Source organism: Pseudophryne corroboree, chromosome 2 (assembly GCF_028390025.1).
Source record: "Pseudophryne corroboree isolate aPseCor3 chromosome 2, aPseCor3.hap2, whole genome shotgun sequence".
Taxonomy (NCBI): domain Eukaryota; kingdom Metazoa; phylum Chordata; class Amphibia; order Anura; family Myobatrachidae; genus Pseudophryne; species Pseudophryne corroboree.
In genome coordinates, this window is record NC_086445.1 from 636395347 (window position 1) to 636413537 (window position 18191).

The window sequence follows — 18191 nt, forward strand, 5'->3', positions numbered from 1 at the left end:
CTCATCACTACTCTCCAGTAGGCCAAACAGTAAGTATATCTGGGGGGCTTGGGTGGTAGTGGGCAAGTGTACCATTGGTATGGGGGCCCCAACATGTTTGATGCCCTCGGCCCTCACAAACCTTATTCCGGCCCTGCTCCAGCTTCTGCAATAGGCATTCTTCTACTGCATGAAACAGCAGTAGCACCTGCAGGACCATCTCTTGCAAACAAAGGCCATTGCCTGAGCCTTTCCTTGTCACTGCGTGTGGTGTATGGAATGTTAGCAATTTTAAGTTTTTCAGCCGTAAAAGTTCACCTTATTATTAGATATTATGTTTTCTTTATCACTGTGAAATATTTAGATTTCATGGCCCTTTCTTAAACTTTGTGTCCGGGACTGACAAAATAGGCAGGGCCCCCCACTGAGATAAAGAGGGCGCGTAAACCAGTTTAAAATAAAAAATTCAAGTCAAAGTTTTGGGCTGTGGGGGTGGGTATTATTATAACGTCAATCTATAATAGAAATATTATTATACCCTAGCCCTGCCCCAGCCACCAGAGTATGAATCATAAATATTCTCATGGCAGCTCCACACACATATACCCAGCCCTACCCCAGCCCCATCCACCTACCTCATAATTACAAATACCTAGCCTTGTCCCAGCCATAGGTGCCGATTTATGTTTTTGCTGGTGGGTACTCGGCAGGATGCGGCAGATGGAATGAACGGGCGGCCGTGGCAGTGACTAATGCCCATTACACATTATTCAACACTCCGTTACATGTTATGCTACACACTGTAACACCCATTATGCGTTATGTCACACACTGTAATGCCAGTTACATATTATGCCACACACAGTTATGGCCCCTGACACCATTTTATGCCCTACACATAATAATGCCCCTAAGACTTCTAATTACTTTTAAATTACCTGCCTATTGTCAGGGGTCTCCTGCGTGTTGCCAAAGGTTTCATGCACATTATCAGAGGTTTCATGCTCTGGATTCCATGCTCGCAGGGGTCTCATGCGCATTGTCAGGGGTCTCCTGCGCATTGCCAGGCGTTTCATGTGCATTGCCAGGGGTTTCTTGCGTGTTACGAGGGGTCTCCTGCACTTTGCCAGGTGTTTCATGCGCGTTGCCAGGTGTTTCATGTGCGTTTCCAGGTGTTTCATGTGCGTTGCCAGGGGTCTCCTGGCCGCCTCCCCAGTAAAGTTTGGGAGGGTGGGTGTGGGCAGCAGTAAGTATACCGGCAGCCCCCGCAGTGGATTGAGACGTGCTGGGGGCTGCAGAAGTGCTACCGTCCATTGCAGTGTAAAAAAACTCTCCTAAAATGCCCACTGCTGAGGAGACAGGCGCTAGAGGTCAAAAGTAACTTCTAGCATCTGTCTCCTCTTTGGTGGCAGACCGTTTTGGTGGGTAGTTAGGAGACATATATACAAATGTTGCATAGAACCCCTATGACACTGAACATGCTCTGTGTACTCCACCCTTACAACAGCTAACACCAGAGGTGCAAGTAGAAATTTTTTCTTAGTGGTGCTGATAGTAAAAATGGGTGTGGCCATGTGTGATGAGGGTGTGTGGTCACACAAAACTAGGGGAGTGGCTACCCACTAGGGGCATGGACACATTATGCCACACACAGTAATGCCCCTTTACACATTATGCCAAACACCGTAATGCCCATTACACATTATGTCACACACCGTAATGCTTATTACACATTATGCCACACACCGTAATGCCCATAACACATTATGCCGGACACCGTAACACCCATTACACATTATGCCACACACCGTAATGCCTTACATATTGTACCACACATCGTAATGCCTATTACATATTATGCCACACACAGTTATGTCACTGACACTATGTTATGTTCCACACACAAAAATGCCCCTTATAAATCATGCCCCAGCTGTGGGCTGTTGGTACTGAGTAGCACCACCATATTTCTTAATGGTACTTCATACCACCCCGTACCACCCTACTTTCAGCACTGGCTAAAACAGCAAGAGATCAGTGCTACTGTATCTGCCTATGATGAATATGTCTGTGCCATAAAGGGCCATACAGGGGTCTCCCAGCATCACATGTACTGCTCTGTGGGGCTCCCAGCCTGCCCAGGGCCCTGACATTCACCCATATTTCCTCTTGGCTTTGACACATGACTGACTGTACAGTGTGAGTACTTCGTCCAACTTTGCAGCCCTCTGTACAGAAACAATATAACCCACCCAAATCTAAGTCTCTCTGCACATGTTATATCTGCCCCCCCTGCAGTGCACATGGTTTTGCCCAACTGCTAACAAATTTTCTGCTGCGATCAACTCTGAATTACCCCGTATATTGGGGGGTAATTCCAAGTTGATCGCAGCAGGAAATTTTTTAGCAGTTGGGCAAAACCATGTGCACTGCAGGGGGGGCAGATATAACATTTGCAGAGAGAGTTAGATTTGGGTGGGTTATTTTGTTTCTGTGCAGGGTAAATACTGGCTATTTTATTTTTACACTGCAAATTAGATTGCAGATTGAACACACCACACCCAAATCTAACTCTCTCTGCACATGTTATATCTGCCCCCCCTGCAGTGCACATGGTTTTGCCCAATTGCTAACAGAATTCCTGCTGCGATCAACTTGGAATTACCCCCCTTCTCTCCATCTTTGATTGCATGTGCTGCTTGACTTCCCTGCAGTGCACTGCCTTCTTCCATTCAATTTTCTCTGTTTTATGAGAAAGTTACTTTGAAAGCATTGGTTCACCAGGTCACTGATTTGCCTTTATTTCATTCTAAGATACAGGTTTCCCAGGGACAAAGTGTGATTTACCAGATTTGGAATTGTTTGGGAAATATAAATGCATTGCCGAATATTGTTTTTAACATAAATTGAGGTCCTACGATGTGTCTACTGTATTTCATTTTAATTGTCAGTCCCCTCCTTCAAGAGTCATTCTCTAATCTCTTATTAGTTTATTCCAAACCCTATACATACCATTTATTTACCTTCTTCTATTACTGTTTGTGTATTAAGTATTTGTACAGTATATACGTTTTTAATTAAATTTGTTATTTTACATATTTTGTTTCTATTTTTACAATATCTTACTTGCAATATGTAACAACCACTTGATTTAGGTTCAAAAATGACCCTTGTGTGGCATATCAATGACGCGATGCATGCACCTGCAGGTCATTCTTCGCTTCTCTAGGTCTCGAACATGCAGAAGGATCTCAGGAGGTAGTGAACAATGCCATGCTGCCAAACTCAGCATGGTCCTTATTTCCCCAGCATCGGCAAGTGTGTGTGATGCCGGCACCCCACCAGGTCCCGTCGCTCGCAATATGTGCCTGGAGGAGACACCACTCTGTGTGTGGGGGCCTTTACATCAACATACAGTACACTGCTCCCTTTATGTCTCCTGAGACTAAAATGATGTGTGAATTTATTAACTTTTTTTTCTGCTGACTAAAATCATGTACTGTAGCTGAAAAGAAATAACAATGAAGCAAGTGAAAGTAACATTAATGTGTTTGTGAATACAAAAAAGAAGTTGTTGGATGTGATCTACTTAAGCAAACATTACAGTGTTTAGACATATGTTGCCTCTAGCAATGATTAAACCACCTGTCCCCATTTTCCCATCAAGACTTGGATAACATTTGCTATGCAAATTTCTGTGCGGCCTCTGAACTGGCATCATGCACCCGGGAAAGCCCCATTCTTTAGCCTGTGTAGCTCAGGTAGAGTCAGGTGACATAGGTAGGGTGTATATAAGTACGAGGTTTCGTTTAGTTCTCTTAGTTTCTTCTTCTAAATTGTCCTGTGGATGACTAAGGTTGCTGGAAATCTGCACAGGTACAGTACCCACAGTCCTATAGCTGAGTTTTTAGATATTGTGATCATATTTTTCTGTGGCTATTCCTTTTCAGTTTATAATATGAGAGTACTAAGGGTGTTTGTCATATGTTTTCAGTACATATATTCCACATACAGAGTGTAATAAAGGTTTTCTGTGCAGCAAATTCTGGTTTATGAAAACATCTAGAATTTTATGGAATTTATAATGCAGCTTAGGGTATTGCTAAACATACAACAATGTGGTCCCCTGATACAGCTGATTAATCCTGATTTGGATTGATAGACTGTTCCTGCTGCATCCAATTTTTTTAAATCCTTAAGGTTCAGTTCATACCCTTTTACATTCATGTTCTGCATTAGCCTTTTACTTTTTGTGTATCCAGATTGGTGGACATTTAATATGCTGTTACTTTGTTATATATTATTATCATTCGTTATAGGTATTTGTAATTAGTTAAACTCTCTTGATTTATAACAGGATATATTTTTATAGGTGTGACCTTTGACCATATATTTCGATTTTTGTATGTTTATGTGCATCTTAATCGACAAATTACTTGTTGATGATAAAAATAAGGAAGCTACAGTTGATTAGTAAATAAAATACATGTAGTAAGGGAAAATTATCTTTAGGGAATTTGTAAATATAAAAATTAGTGTTTGTTGGACCTGAGCTACTGTAGCAAACATTACAGTGTTTAGACACCTGTTGCCTCTGGCAATGATTAAACCACCTGTCCCCTTATTCTCAGCATACAGTAGTGACTTGGATAACATTTGCTATGCAAATTTCTGTGCGGCCTCTGAACTGTCACGCACCTGGGAAAGTCCCATTCTTTAGTCTGTGTAGCTCAGGTGGAGTCAGGTTACATAGGAAGGGTGTATATAAGTACGAGGTGTAGTTTCATTCTCTTAGTTTGTTCTCCTAAATTGTCCCGTGGATTACTAAGGTTTCTGGAAATCTGCACAGGTACAGTACCCACAGTCCCACAGCTTGACTTTTTGTGATAATATTAGTCGGTAAATGTTCTCCTTTTTGTTGAAATCATCACATCTATTGTGGTTGAGTTTGTTATCATATTTTTGCATTAATAATTATTACTTTAAGGCTATGTGAAAAAAAGTGCTATAAAAAAAAGTGTTTTACATCTCATTTATCTCCTTTATACTAAATGTAGCAGTTTCAAAAACATTTGTTAGTATGGATTTCACTGCAATTATTCTGCAGTTATCTGATGTCAGTTTTATATGATCACCTATGAATTCAGAAATACAACGTATTATGTTTTTTTCACCCTTAGTGCCAACAATGGCAGGAGGCAGCTGTGATATCAGCAGCATCTATAACAATTATATATCTACCTTGTACCCATCGGTCCAAGCACACTCTGTGTCCGGAGGACTTTTGACAAACCCAGAAGATGATAAATTACTTACCTTTGTCACTGAAGAGACAAGCAGCGACTTTACAGGTAACAAAGTGGTATATGGAAGAAAGATTAACAAAATATACAATTAACACACCTGAAGAAAACAGAGAATTTCTCTAACAAGTAGAGACAGACAGATAGAGAGAAGAAAAATAGAGGGTGACGAAAGAAAGAAAGAAAGAAAGAAAGAAAGAAAGAAAGAAAGAAAGAAAGAAAGAAAGAAAGAAAGAAAGAAAGAAAGAAATGAGATATGAGAGAGAGGGAGGTGATAGAATGAGAAGTAAAGGCTTTTAGTAGGGAACTATAGACAGGATCCAGGTTTCCAAGCATTCACAAGCCCAACAGTCGGCATGCTGACTAACATGGACTATTTCCACTTGTGGGTGTCCACGACACCCATAGTGCAGGAATAGAACTTGTGTCGAGGACAGCGAGCTTGCAAGGGGCTCCATTGTACTTGCCCCGGCATTCTGCTGTCGTGCTCCCGGGGTCGGTATGCTGACTGCTGAGGGCCCCAGCACCGGTCTCGCCTACCCAACCCCTATAGACAATGTACATAAGAAGGCAGCACCCATATATGGATACATTTTGATACACAGATGGCACATTGACATTGATGACCTTATTTTCTGCACAGAATTATGTGGTTGGGGCCAGGACTTCCCAGCAATGTGGTCCCAGCAGCAGGTATTGGACTGGATCAGTTATAATGTAGAGAATAACAAGTGGGATGCCAGCACTATAGACCTGACCCAATGTGAGATGGATGGAAAACGCCTTTGCCAACTCAGCAGGGAAGATATGAGAACAGTGTTTGGTGGCCTTGGGGACAAGCTCTATGATGATCTACACCAGCATAAAGACTGTGAGTACTATGCCCTGCTTATTTTACATTTGATTATGCTATATGTAAAAAGCTTTTATTAAACATATATTGCATAGTTTGCTATCAAAAGTATTTGTAAAAAACATTTTGAAAATTCTGTATAAATCTTTGTTACCTCAGTTACATAATTGTACAGTTGCTCAGTAAGGAAGAACATTCCCTCTTATTCTAAAATATTATTTTGAAATGTGCAATTAGAAATTACAGTTTCACCTTACAGATGATTAGTTCTATGCCTTGTCCTCATTTTTACTTATTTGCTATCTACTTTACTTATGTCACTTTTCTGTCTTATTCCAGATGTTCCTTCGGATTGGGATCTGATAAATGACCTCCTCAAGAATGAAGACATTTTACAAATTGGATGCAAGAAAGAAATAGGTATGAAACTAAAGAATTGTCACTGCAAGTGAAAGGGACTGAAGCCAGTGACACATTAGGACTGTGATGTATCACTTGTGGCAAAAAAAATGTTTTAAGTAGTGTTTTAAATATATAAATACTGTAAGTTATTCATAAATACGTGACAAAAGAGAAAATAGAGACAGAGTGTTGAAATAGAAAATTAGGAATGATTTCAATACTTTTCATTTCAGAATTTGAGTCATGTGGAGGGAACACAATAGACCCATGGTATTACTCTGATCCAATCTCCCCAGCCAGCTCTTCGTCATGTGGTTCTGGTAAGTAATGAAGTGCGGCTAGTGAGGTAGAAATGCAACAAGGTCACTGAGTTAAAGGTTGCATTAAAATAGGCCTTTTATGAGGATGGTGGAGAATATACTGTAGAAGCATTTCAAATGACAACTCTTGTTTCTTGTTATCAGGAACAGTCCCATATAGCCCACAAATGACAAATTCTGCGGAAAGTGATCTTGACATGGAAGTCAAAGGCAATTTGAGCACAGGTCAGTTACTGCTAGACTCTAAATAACACTAAATATGCTGGAATGGACAAGGAAGAGAATGTAAATGACAGCTGTAGCCACGCTCATCCAGCCTGCAGCTCGGCCGCACGGACATATGCCCAGGCCGAGCCATGAGTGCGACTTAGTACGCCAAGTTGCGGCTTAGTACACTGCCCATGTATTCCGGTGGCCTGCGTACTTAGACGCATGCATGCATCCTAGTCGCGGGCACACTTGCCGCGCCTGGTATTGCCGCAAATATGGCAAACTGCAGGCTGGATGAGCATGGCTACATCTATATATAATAAGGATTTACTAAATGGCCATTTGTAAGTAATATTATTGACATTTTAAAATGGAATCTTGCAAAAGCTGTTACTAAATATAGCCCTACACCTTTTACAATTATGTTTGCTTATATTACTGTTTTTGGGTTATTTTTATTTAACCAATATTGAAAAAAACATATTTATAATAAAAGACATCATTTGATAAATTAGTTTTAGCATAAATTCATTTTCGTAATAAACAGTCAGTAATGATAGTGGTATAATACCTATGTACACAGGACAATTTTTGTAGTCTTGCACATCTTCAGTTTACCTTTTGGGTAGATTAATATGCTGGCATCTGTTTTTGCTTGATCAGATAGTTTCTCAAATTACAACAAAAGTGATGGAAATCCCAGTAAAAGAAGGAGAGGCCGACCTCGTAAACTGAATTCCGACAGCAAAGATATCTTGGAGACAAAGAAAAGCAAGCACTGTGAGTACAATACATAGGCTGTTATACACTGACAAAACTGTATGGTTTATATTGCATGCGCATTTGCTATGTATTGCGCTATAAACTATGGCCATCTGCTATCAGCTTTGCATAACTTCATATAGTGATTTTTTTACTTTAATTCTAGAAAATATTCTGCCATTTTTCCATATAAATTTGTGAATTTTATCAATAGTCCTATTTCACGAAGCTTGCTGATCCCACATACAGCGTTCTCTATATAGACTAACCAGTTTCTTCATTTCCAGCTGCGCGTGGTACACATCTGTGGGAGTTTATTCGAGATATATTACTGCATCCAGACTCGAATGAGGGTCTATTAAAGTGGGAAGACAGATCTGAAGGGGTTTTCAAATTCCTCCGTTCAGAGGCAGTAGCCCAGCTCTGGGGACAGAAAAAGAAGAATTCCAGTATGACATATGAGAAGCTAAGCCGAGCCATGAGGTTGGTGCCACTAACATGTTGTTATTATAGTTAATTTATATGATGTCACAGTACAGAAGACAGAGGGAAAACAGGGCAGACGTAAACAGGGACATACTGTACAAGATAAATGTAGCCAAAACAATGAATGGGACGGACCCTTCCCATGAGGGCTTACGTTTTAGTGGGATAGGGTACAGCTCAAATGAATGAAAAAAGCAATTAAAGATATGAATACTGTGAGGGAATCTGATTATTTGTGGTAGTGATTCCATAAGTGACCTGGAAGAAGCACTGTAAGCATGAGTGAGAGGTGGTTATCAGTGACAAACTAGGGGCAGGTCAGAGGTAGATCTAAGAGTCCATGCGGAAGAGTATTATGAGATGAGATTGGAGATGAATGAAGGGGTTGTGTTGCTAAGGACTTTGGACATGAAGGTGAGTCATTTGTATTTGATTTTGTAGGTTATGGGGAGCTACTAAAATGGATAGACATAAAGTACCCACCAACCAGCCCATTATTTCCATGATACAGGCTGTGTTTCACAAATGACAGTAGCCTATTGGCTGGTACTTTATCTCTCTCCACTTTATTTCTGTCCAAGAATTAGTACATAGACACCAGTATTCTGTAAGGATTGGGTATGAAATCCTAGCAGTTGGAATCCCAACAGCGGGAAGACCATCAGCAGAATCCCGATGGCCAGAATCCAGACTAATCCTGGTAAGTATTTTCACCCTACTTCTACCCCTACTCCTAACACTAACCCACCCCAACCTAAGGCTGGGTAGACATTAGAACAACAGGGATCATGACCGACAGGAAGAATGATGTAATAATACATCAGTCGCCCATACACACAAAACAATATAGAACGCGAACATGTGATATATCTTTCATTAGCTGCATTCAGCTGCATGCTGCCGGCCGTTGGATCATCTTATCTGACGTGCAGAACAGCAGATGGAACAGCCCAGATGTTGGTGGGCGGGAGCATGCAATCATGGGTACACATCAGATGATGACTATGATATGTTGCTCCAATTCATGAGACTGGACAACTTATGGTCTGATGTGTAGCCAGCCTTAGACTTGCCTTTATATTTTAGATGGAGTAATCCAGGGAGGACACATGATTGTTGGGAACAAAGTTAATATTTACCATGTCAATTTCAATAGGATGGGTTTTGTAGTGTAAACTTCTATATTTGAACAAGATATCAAGACACAAACTAACAATATTGTGTAGAGTAACAGTATATAACAAATATTGATTACTTTACCGTGGGATCAAGTAAACTAAAGTTAATGGAACCTTTCAACATGACTAATGCCATTAATATAGGGATTAATTTATATCTTTTGCTACTTGGTTATTACTTTTTCATGGTTTATAATAATAATAATAATAATAATAATATCAGGATCAGAGTAACTGGAAACAGTTGGGTGACTGGGCAACAGAGGTGCACTGGTGTTAAGGATAGTGCTAAGAGGAGAGAATGAAAAAGAGGCCCTACCAGGAAGACTTACAAACTAGTATGTTATGAGGAGGGTTGATTGGGTTTAATGAGAAGGTGAGTCATATGGGCTTGTTTGTACAGTAGGTGAGGTTACTGGAAGAGTAGTCTGATTGAGAACAGGAGTGAGTTCCAGAGCAATTTGGCAGCACTAGAAAAGTTTTGGATGCAGGAGTGAATGGAGGTGACCTGAGTTTAGGTATGGTGGCGGTCATTGGAGTAGGAGAGGGTAGGATGGAGTGTCAACAGAAATGAGATTAGAGATGTAGGAGGGAGTGGAGTGACTTGAGGGCATGATATTTGCGTGTCACCGTAGTTTGAGCTGTACTCTGAGGGGTCTCAGTGAAGCAGCTGGTAGAGGAGTGATGCCAACACATAGCAGGGAGAGAGGTAAATGAGATGGGCAGCAGCATTACAAAACAGATTTAATTGGCAAAGGTAGACAAAAGGAAAGTCAGATTGCAGTAGTCCAGGTAAGAAATGTCAAGTTGATAAAGGAGAGCTTTGGTAACATACATGATGAGAAGGGGTCTGATTCTAGAGATATTGCAAAGATGGAGTGACATAATTGTGAGATCCTTTTGATGTGTTTGTTGATGCTAGAACCAAAGAAGCAAAGCATGGTGCGGCCACCCAGGAAACTAAACCTATTGTTTTGATAAATGCATTTGTGCAGTGAATTACAGCAAATGTGGATCTTTGAAGTTGTTGTCAGAAGAAATATAAAGTATAAGTCTGTGTTTTTATCTTCCCAGATATTACTACAAACGAGAAATCCTTGACCGAGTAGATGGCCGCAGACTTGTATATAAATTTGGGAAAAACTCCAGTGGCTGGAGGCTGGAAGAAAAAGTGTCTATTGGATGTTGAAAAGAGAATGATATAGACTGTGTGGATGTACACTGTGCATGAAATCGTCAGACTCAGGCCTTTTTTTGAAGGACATTGTTGTAGCACCATTATTACGGTGCCAGTTACTTAAGCTGATATTTTAGCTTCAGTAGGTTGTTGTAAACCAGTTTTATTTTGATATTTGTTATATATTATCTGTTGTAAATAATTTTTTTTAGTGTTGAAAATCAATGTGAGATCAGAGAGCCAGAGAGAACAAAATAACACTAAAGCACAAAAGAAAGGATATGGTGTAACTATCTTTTAAAATAACATTTCATCTACAGAAAGACATGGACATCTATTTTTGTGCTTTTATCTTTACTAAAAGTTACTCAACAGCTATGATCTGTAACGTACTATAGTTCATACTGTACATTATCTACTATGGTAGTCCTAGTCAAAAAGACATACCTTTTGAGATCCACAAGGATATCCCATAATCTGGCCCTTTAAAAACTTTTCAAAATTAGATGGGTGCAATGTATTCATTTTTATTTTGTTGAAACGTGTTAACTGTGATGTGGTGTTGCAGTTGTTACATATTGTAACTTTGTCATTGTCACTTAATAATACCAAAAATCTAGTATTTCCCTTTATGCCCTCTAATGATATACTAAATTTTCAGTACCTCCAAATGCAACACAACTTGTGCATCTGAAAGGAACTATTTAGTTTAATTCTAGTTACCTAACATTTAGGACACTTTACATATTTCTTCACACAAATGAATACCTGATATTTAACCTAACATATGTTTTCATGCTACAGCAAGTGATGTAGAAAATTGTTTACACTTACCTTAGAAATACAATATTCTGGTTATCTAAAAATATTTTCAGACATTCCCAGTTTCAATTATATATAGCCTTAATAAAGGCATCTGTGAATATCAATGAAAGTATCATTATTCATGTAGATATGTACATTTTTAATAAATACAATTATTTTTTCTAAAATAAAAAGTTTCAAAAACTTAGAATTTTCCCTAAGCACTTATTTTGATTATTTCAATGGTTGTTTGCATTACATACTGTACCTGCTTTTTCAGCTGGACTGGCAAATGTCAATATTTTGTTATGTAAATATTATGGATTTTTTTTATATATGTGAAGTTTTTTATGTGTATACTATGAAGTAACTCATTAATCAAAATAAAGAGTACTTACATGTGCACAGTATAACGTTATTCAGTTTTCATTATTTTCATGAAAACAAAAATAAACTAATACAATATACACAAAGAGAAAATAGTAACATGATTACATAGATAGCATGTTTCAAATAAATAAAAGTCCATCAAGTTCAACCTACTGTATTCTTACATGTGGTTGCCGTATTCAGGGTTGGACTCGCTCACAGGGGCACAGGGAAACGCCCTGGTGGGCCCCACTGTCTGGCCCCCCACCCCCTCTAGGAAACAGATTCCAGACTGTGCACTTGAATTACATATTATGCATATATTACTTTATACTGCACAGGACTAAGGTGTATTTTCTAATGTACATTGCTGTTATTAATCTGGTTAATCTGGCCACACCCCCTCTGGAGAACACCCCTAAACATGGGCCCAGGCCCGACACAACCTGCTCAGCGAAGTTATGCAACGCAGGTAGCCGCAGTGCATGAGAGGCGCTCTCACCCATATACCGTTAGCCTGCTGCTGTCCATTTTACTGCTGGCCGCCACTGCGCGTGTCAAGCTATATGACAGGCAGCAGTGCTGGTAGCAGTCTTCCTGAACAGCGAGCTGCTGGGTTCGCTCATCCCTGATCACCCTGCAGACGGCTTCTGCTCCACTCAGAGCATGGAGGGAAATCCCAGGGACAGTGCTCCATCACACTGCATGACCGGGAGGAGGTGACGACTGTACTACTGTGGAGGGGTAACAGGAGAACTCGGGAAGGTGTCATATGGTGGCGGGAGCAGAAGTGGGGGCATCATGTAAGTGCAATGCAGTGTCTATGTGGCAAAATGTACAAGTGGCACTACTACTATGGGCGTAGTGTGCAAGTGGCACTACTTCTAAAGGCATAATGTACAACGGACACTATTACTGTGGACGTAATGTACATGTAACCCCCTTTTTCTGTATGCAGCGGATACTATCCCTGCAGAATGCTAAGACTATATGTGCCTCCACCCAAGCTATAAGAATTCTATGGGGCTTGCTTGGGAAAGCCCCCTAGCTACCAATGTAGTACTGTGTTTTCCTTTAGGGTTATACTTTTTCTCAATGGGTCACTTACCGTACACTGGTGTTTGTTTTCAGGAAACTACAGCGATCCCAGGGAATAAAGGTCCACCATCCGGTAAGTATAGGTAACATTTAATAGCAAATATTTTGTAAATAACAGTCTTAATGTCATAGCAATCACCCTCTAGCCCTTAGTACCCACCTATACATAGTACCTTGCATGCAATTACACAAAAATTACCTTGATACCAGAAAAACAAAAACAAATTTACCAATATAGAATGTACATGTACTTTAGCCTTGAATACCCGGGTATTTCAGCATTTGGTTTAACTGCAGTAGGTAAGTTGTTGGGCACTAAAGTTTTGCATTGGTTGCAATCCTCCGCTAATAGTGAAATCCTTGTTCAATGCTCTCATGGGATGTGAGATGACATCTGGATAGCCTCCAAGTACCTGACACTTATTAAACCTGCTGGGGTGAGGTGCTCCAAATAGGGATTGTCTTCTAGCGTAAACTGTCACTCTGTAAGCATTAGATGGTGTCGAAGTCCTTACGTTACTCTCTGGAGTGTCTGCAGGATTTATGTGCTTCAACAGACCCCATGCACACCCATACTAGTAAAGTCTTGGCTTTTATACGTCCTGTGCAGATAGAACAGGCACTCCCCTCTCTATCCTGCATGTATTTCTAGTCTGTACACCAGTAATACAGGGTCTCTGCTCACCTGTCCTGATAGAACTTCCTGTTGATCAGTTAGCCTCCAGTTTATTAGGGTAGGTGCGGATACCTATCACCTCTCCTGAGTCAAATTTGCTGGCAGTTCCCCACGTACAGTTCAACTAATGTGGGACATGATACATTAAGTACTTATGTGGTCTCATTATGGTACTTATCATAGAGCCGTACTGCAGTAGCTACTCTTTTTACATACTATCCATCCTTATATAATAGTGGCAGAATTTGCTGTAATGGCTGTCTCCGCTAATAATATATCACTTTGTAATAATGTGAAGCTTAAGGGGTGTAACTCTGGTGCACTCCCCCGGCCCCTGGGGCAGTCGGTTATCACTCTTGTAGTACTGAGTAGGCAGATGCAAAACAGAGTTCAGCCATACTTGGCTAAGGGGACTGGTTACGATCCCTTTACTGACACAGTCTCTAGTCACCTCTCTCAGGCAGGACAACCCAGATTATTAGTAGCTGAATGGGGTTAACTCAAGCAGGGGACTCTGTGAGCTAAAGGCAGTACTAGTCTCTTTTGCGCCACCCACTGCTGTGCTTATAGGCTGGGACACTCCTCCTCCCTCAGGCCGTTCCTATTATCTCCTCACAGCCACCTTTGGATCCCGAAAGCAGTGCTGCACACCAGCTCCGGCCAGACACTGACATCGGTAATCACTTACTCCGATCCCTGCAGTATCACTGCATAGCGCTGCCTCTCTCCTGTCACCAGCCCTCACTCACTCCTCGCTGCCTGTCACCTGCTTGCCTCCGGAGGACCCTGGGTCGGTTCACCAACCTCCGTCACCACGCCGCTGCCACCTCCAACCAGTGGCGATCAATCTGGTTCCATAGACACTGGCACCGGACACCTTCACTCCCCAGTCTCTGCGCCTTGCCTCCAGCTGCTGCGGCACCAACTGCTCCCTCCAACTGCTGCCTTCCTCCCTGCTCGCAGGGGCCCCTCACTCCTCTCTCTTGGTCCTTCCAGGCCTTTCTCCCCGGGTTCACCAATCATGTCAGCGGGCATCCCCTCGTGCTAGGCATGCTTAGGCACCACCAAATACAAGTACACTTCATGTCATTTAATATATTAATTATATACAGTATATACAGTATCTAATTAATAAAACAATCAATCTCTATTGTACATATAAACTATTAACGGGATTACACTCTCCCCCTGATGATTCCACCAGTTGCCAATGTGGATATCATCATCTATAAACCTTAACCCCAAACTTATTGCAGATAAGCTAGATAGTATAGTCAAAATATGGCCAAGGCATCACTACTCTCGGTTATAATACCAAAGGGGCATCATTAGGTACTCCTAATCTATCATAGGTGAGTATGTTCAGGGGCCTTCGAGCCCTTTGAGGCCGCGGGGCTTCTATTCCTGACCTTGGGGCCTCTACACTCATCTCTGATGGACTTTGTAATAGATTATGAGAATTGTCTTCTGACATGGGATCATCCTGAATATCCCTATCCCTTTCCTGAGTTGTACTACCACCTTCCACTTCCCACTCAGCTGTATTTGTGTTCCTAGATAGCTCTAGGTGATCAACCTCATTCTCTACTTCATTATCGCTAACCATCTGACCAGAGTCTTTATAATATCGTCCCGGCCCATACCATTCATCCTCTGTGAGACACTCGGTCTCATTAATTTCATTAGGGGATAGTATGGGTATTTCTCTGGCTGGGTCCACAGGATTATCCACAGGATAACATTGGGATATTGTCGAGCGACAGCAAAAATGGCACCAACACGGTCACGAGCTTTCTGGCCTCCCAGGATGCATTGGGGCCTTCACCATATAGTCTCGCCCACTGACTCAGTCAGATCAGTTTTTTGCTTGGTGCGGCAGGAAGCCGCATGGTTGCAGGGCTGCTGTGGAAGCAGCCTCAAGCTTTTGTTATTTTATTTTTATAGACTTACTATATTGTTTTTTTTGAGCGACTTATCCTAACAGCGTCTTATACGCATTCTGGAAAGAGTCTCTCCAACAACTCCCCACCGGGTTGCAACAACGATTACCTTCGGATATCAGTGCTGTCTCGACGGGCGTCTGTGTCAGATGTTCTAGCACGTCCAGCAGACGTAACCAGGCTGTGGCCGGAGCCTGGGGAGACGGTGAGTCTATGGACTTCCTCTTACTTGAGGGGTCAGGACACAGCTACACTGATTTTGGTGGAGACTACAAACAGTGTGTTGATGCGCCGAACATCAAGAGTGCGACAGCGCTACGGTCCGGGGATCATAGGCGCCAGGACTAGGTAGAGGCCGCGATCCTGGGAGTTTAAGTCAACAGGGGGATTCAGACGCTCTCCTGGCCGTCCCTCCTCCGAGTTCATGGCCAGTTCCCGCGGGTGTCTCGTTTCATGAACTGAATGACCTCACTTCCGGCTCAGACGCTACCACGAGGGTACTCGGTCGCAGCTTAGACGCTGCGGTTGTTTACACTGGAGATAAACCCGCCAGACCGAGTCGCAGGCCTTAGCGTCTGCATACACGTGGAAGTCGCTCAGCGTCCGTGTCCGTTGGTGAGCGTCCGTGTCCGTTATCAGTTATCAAGAGTGGCAGTGTATACCAGTAGCGTCTGAATCCACTCAGCATCTTACGAGCGTATTTGCTTGGATATGGAAGTGTGGTGAGTCTCCCTGTATCCCGCTCTATGGAGGCAGGGTATACAGTACTAAAAATCTCTCTACTTCTTAGTATGCATTGTTAATTTTTAGTACCTATTGCATATGAGACCTGTATATTACTGTGTTTTCTGCATGTTATGTTGAAAAAAAAGAACCAGTTTAAAACAGAAGTACAATTTTCCTACTTATGTATAAGTTGTTATGGAGGTTGTATTCTCATATGGTAATGTCTAATGCTTTAACATGTGACTGGCTGCTAGTATGCGTGCTGACTTTTCTGTGTAATGTCAGTCCTGTTCTGACCCTCAAATCAGGTGCACTGTGGTCAGATTGATCTCACCTCTATATACTGACATATAGGGTGATTTTCAGTCACAAATTGTGTAGTCAATAACAGGTTAATACAATGTCTGTGAGCGGCAAAAGTGATGAGGTGATCAAGCACTGCTACAGCCCTAACATGCTTATCTTGTAAGTCAGGGGTAATTGATATGAATCAATTGGTCACTTATGAGGGTTTGTGTGCAAACTGTTTCGCTTTTCAGCGAAGTAAAAAACAGGAGTTGGTTCAGCCACCAACAGAGCCACCATGGAATATGTTCGCAAAGACTCTATCTTCAATAACGGACAGGTTAACTCCGGTAGCACCACCTCAAGGGTTAAGTTACACTATGAACCCATACATGCAGCTCCCTTCCTATGGTTTGGTTCCAGTAGCCTCTACAAGCAACCAAGGGACAGGTAAGACTAAGGGGCCCTACACACTGGCCGACCCGCCGCCGAGCTGCCCGACGAGCGACCCGGCGGCAGGGGGGCAGTGACGGGGGGAGTGAAGTTTCTTCACTCCCCCCATCACGCGGCTGCATTGAAGTGCAGGCAAATATGGACGAGATCGTCCATATTGGCCTGCATGCACAGCCGACGGGAGACCAGCGATGAACGAGCGCGGGGCCGCGCATCTTTCATCGCTGGAGTCTCCACACTGAAAGATATGAACGAGTTCTCGTTCATTTATGAACGAGATCGTTCATATCTTTCAGAAAATCGGCCAGTGTGTAGGGCCTATAAGACAGATACGTCTGTGTGGCAGACTACACAAGATGATACATCAGATGATGATAATAAAATAGATTCAACTCCGTATGATGATCAGTCGCAGAGCTTTAGTTCAGAAGATGTAGCTGAACTTATTAATGCTGTGAAGGCTGTTCTCTCGTTGGAAGAAGCCAGCCAAGACAGTGTTAAAAGCTAAAGCACCTGTATTTAAACGAACAAAATCAGTGAAAGCTGAATTCCCAGCGTCAGAGGAGCTGACGGAAATGATGGATGAGTCTTGGGCAGTGCCCAGTAAAAAGTATAAGATTCCTAAGAGATGGGATTCTTATTATCCATTTCCTGCTGTGGATTGTTCGAAGAGAGAAGTTCCTCCAAAAGTAGATGCACATGTTCTGCGACTCGTGCATAAATCTGCTTTACCACTATCATCTACCTCATTGAATGATGTCACAGACAGAAGGGTAGAGAGCCTGTTGAAAAATATTTTTTCTCTAGTAGGAGCAGTGGTAAGACCTGCTATGGCTTCGGCCTCGGTAGCAAAGGCAATGGGCGAATGGATAGAGGAACTAGAGAATGACATCCCTTCTCCTACTAGGGAGCAAGAGGATCGTTTTTGCCGTTTAAGACAATCTGCCCAGTATTTGGAAGAAGCAGCAATTGATGTAGGTACAGTTGCTTCTAAAGCTTCAGCATTGACAGTAGTCGCTCGCAGAGCAGTTTGGCTACGTAACTGGAAGGCAGATGCGGAATCCAAGAAAGAATTGGAAGCATTGCCTTTTGTCGGTAATATATTATTTGGAAAACCTTTATCGGATATCCTAGAATCAGAGGCTGAATCGAAAAAGGTCAGATTTCCGG

At 42.0% G+C, this 18191-nt stretch overlaps 1 protein-coding gene and 1 long non-coding RNA gene across 3 annotated transcripts in view; one reads left to right on the top strand and one right to left on the bottom strand.

The window, feature by feature from the left end:
* Window positions 1-14556, bottom strand: part of LOC135041395 (uncharacterized) — a 100560-nt gene extending 86004 nt beyond the window's left edge. Inside the window, exons 1-4 of the long non-coding RNA XR_010235038.1 lie at window positions 14306-14556; window positions 11505-11586; window positions 8099-8252; window positions 7686-7821 (exon numbers count right to left, since the gene is read on the bottom strand). This is a non-coding gene — a long non-coding RNA (uncharacterized LOC135041395). The remainder of the gene's footprint in view (window positions 1-7685; window positions 7822-8098; window positions 8253-11504; window positions 11587-14305) is intronic.
* On the top strand, window positions 3755-11812 carry ELF3 (E74 like ETS transcription factor 3). 2 transcript variants are annotated; one of them, XM_063954932.1, is made up of 9 exons: window positions 3755-3855; window positions 5160-5330; window positions 5926-6153; window positions 6475-6555; window positions 6771-6857; window positions 7002-7082; window positions 7731-7847; window positions 8117-8312; window positions 10568-11812. In XM_063954932.1, exons 2-9 carry the CDS (start codon window positions 5168-5170, stop codon window positions 10680-10682), a joined length of 1068 nt encoding a protein of 355 aa, XP_063811002.1. In that variant the 5' UTR covers window positions 3755-3855; window positions 5160-5167; the 3' UTR covers window positions 10683-11812. The 2 variants fall into 2 exon arrangements, with proteins under 2 accessions (XP_063811002.1, XP_063811003.1); XM_063954933.1 differs by lacking the exon at window positions 3755-3855 and adding an exon at window positions 4493-4828.
* Window positions 14557-18191: the final 3635 nt, after the last annotated feature.

Excerpts from the sequence above, each read along its gene's own strand:
- ELF3 (XM_063954932.1), top strand. The coding sequence starts at position 5,168 with ATGGCAGGAGGCAGCTGTGATATCAGCAGCATCTATAACAATTATATA. Across the intron at positions 7,083-7,730 it reads CAAAGGCAATTTGAGCACAG|ATAGTTTCTCAAATTACAAC; the intron begins GTCAGTTACTGC and ends TTGCTTGATCAG. Across the intron at positions 8,313-10,567 it reads AAGCTAAGCCGAGCCATGAG|ATATTACTACAAACGAGAAA; the intron begins GTTGGTGCCACT and ends TTATCTTCCCAG.